The sequence below is a fragment of the Vollenhovia emeryi genome, unplaced genomic scaffold (assembly GCF_000949405.1).
Source record: "Vollenhovia emeryi isolate VEMERY1.0 unplaced genomic scaffold, V.emery_V1.0 DF946365.1, whole genome shotgun sequence".
Classification (NCBI taxonomy): domain Eukaryota; kingdom Metazoa; phylum Arthropoda; class Insecta; order Hymenoptera; family Formicidae; genus Vollenhovia; species Vollenhovia emeryi.
The window spans coordinates 1-1921 of record NW_011960001.1 but is presented as its reverse complement, the minus strand read 5'-3'; the positions used below and the strand labels follow the sequence as shown (position 1 = coordinate 1921).

Below are 1921 nucleotides of genomic sequence, written 5' to 3'. Positions count from 1 at the left end.
TTCATGCTTTTTAGGCCTGTAATAGAAAACTTATTCTGACTTATATCATAATGTGTTATTCGTAAACTGGTATTTAACAAAGAAATATAATAAGTATATGTACGAGAATTAAATTTGCATGAGAGCATGTACCTAAAATATTGGCGACAGTTTCTACCAGATTTCCAAGCCCGAGAGATAACGATTTCTTTTCAGCTACGACTATGCTACTCACAACTGGTCGGCTTTGAATTAAAAACTTATCAAGCTCGTCGAGACAGATAGATATGTTTTGCTGCAAAGTGCCGCCGATAATCAGTTCCTTATCATCTTCCTGCATGTCAGCGACCAGACCCACGTCACCTACGGCTCCCCACTGAATTGCCAGTCCGGGTAATCCTTCCTCTACCCTTTTCTCGCACACTCTCTCCATGATGGAGTTGGCCATGCCATAATTAGTCTGTCCAGCGTTTCCTCTGCCGCAAGAAACGGAAGAGAACACTACAAAGTGCCGCAGTGTCGGGCAGATCTTTCTGGAAAGTTTGTCCAATGCCTGTGTTGCACGAGCCTTCGATTGGAAGGATTCCGTGAAAGTCTTCGCGGTTTGATTCATCAAGATGCCGTCCTTCAGCACCACTCCGAGATTGAATATCGCGTCCACCGGTGCATCCCTTTCGACAGTTTGCAAGAGGTATTCGCAATCCTTGGGGTCAGCGACATTGATGTCCTTCACGATCAGCACATTTACACCGTACGACTTCCAAAGGCGAACTTTCATGCGTTGATACCCGTTTTTTATTCCAGTTCGCGATATCAACACAACATTTCTGGCGCCTCGAAGTATCAGCCAGTTGGTTAACTCTAAACCAAATCCACCTAAACCTCCTAGTATAATGTAATTTTTATTTCTGAGACAGTAATAGCGACGATATGCAAAAATGGGCTTGTCTGAAGGTTTATCCGGTTCCTGTATATTTATAATTATCTAAAAAATATTTATATGTTTAAAATTCATGTTATATGTGTAAAACGGGTTTCCGTTATAGGCTTCTGTGAATAATTCTCTGTGAGCTACTATTAATCAATACTAGCATACCTTTCCCATATGTTTTCCACTTGCCATGTACCTAAAGGCTTCTTCGACTTCTGTTTTCTGAAAAATTTTTGCTTGAATTGGTTGGATGGTTCCATCTCTAAGACCATCGGCTACCATTTTGTACACTAGTGATTTATACTTGTGATTGGTACCATACAGTTGGTCGTATAAAACGCTATGGAATGCAATACCTTTATGAAACAGAGAAATATCTAGAGGATTGTTAGAAATAAGGTCAAATTTGCCAATCTCCAGAAATTGACCATTTCGTGCTAAACAACGAACAGATGCGATTAACTTTTCATCCGACAATGAATTTAACACGATATCAACGCCGCGACCATTCGTTTCTCGCATTATCATTTGTTCAAAGCTGGTGTCCCTTGAATTTCCAATATGATTCTCCAGAATGGTCGGAAATATCTTCTTAATAAAGTTCCGTTTGTCGTTTGTACCCACGGTGGTAAACACTTCACATCCTTCTTTGAGAGCGAGGTGAATGGCTGCTTGTCCAACGCCGCCAGTACCAGAGTGTATTAGTATCTTTTTGCCTTTTCTTATTTTTCCAAGAATGTACAAGGCTAAGTAAACTGTACTGTATACGCATGGAACTGTCGCCGCTGCTTCAAATGTCCATGCATCAGGTATCTTCCAGTAAAACTCTTTTCTTTTTGGAACAACGTTTGCTATACAGCTAGAAAGAATAATCTTAGTTTTGTTTCAATTCTATCGTATTACGCAATATGGTTATCTTTTGAAGCATTATTTACTCTATATCACAGATTCCCATTACACGTTGCCCATCAATATCGAATCCGACATATTCCAGTCCAAGGGGTATATTTT

At 40.0% G+C, this 1921-nt stretch overlaps 1 protein-coding gene across 1 annotated transcript; it reads right to left on the bottom strand.

Moving 5' to 3' along the window:
* Positions 1 to 5: 5 nt before the first annotated feature.
* Positions 6 to 1879, bottom strand: LOC105559849 (fatty acid synthase-like; the record flags this gene model as incomplete). The annotated part of the gene is made up of 4 exons (XM_012008463.1): positions 1846 to 1879; positions 1076 to 1769; positions 133 to 964; positions 6 to 16 (listed from the first exon to the last, which is right to left on the bottom strand). Coding segments are annotated over exons 1-4 (1557 nt in total), but the record flags the coding sequence as incomplete, so codon positions are not given.
* Between the last annotated feature and the right edge of the window lie 42 nt (positions 1880 to 1921).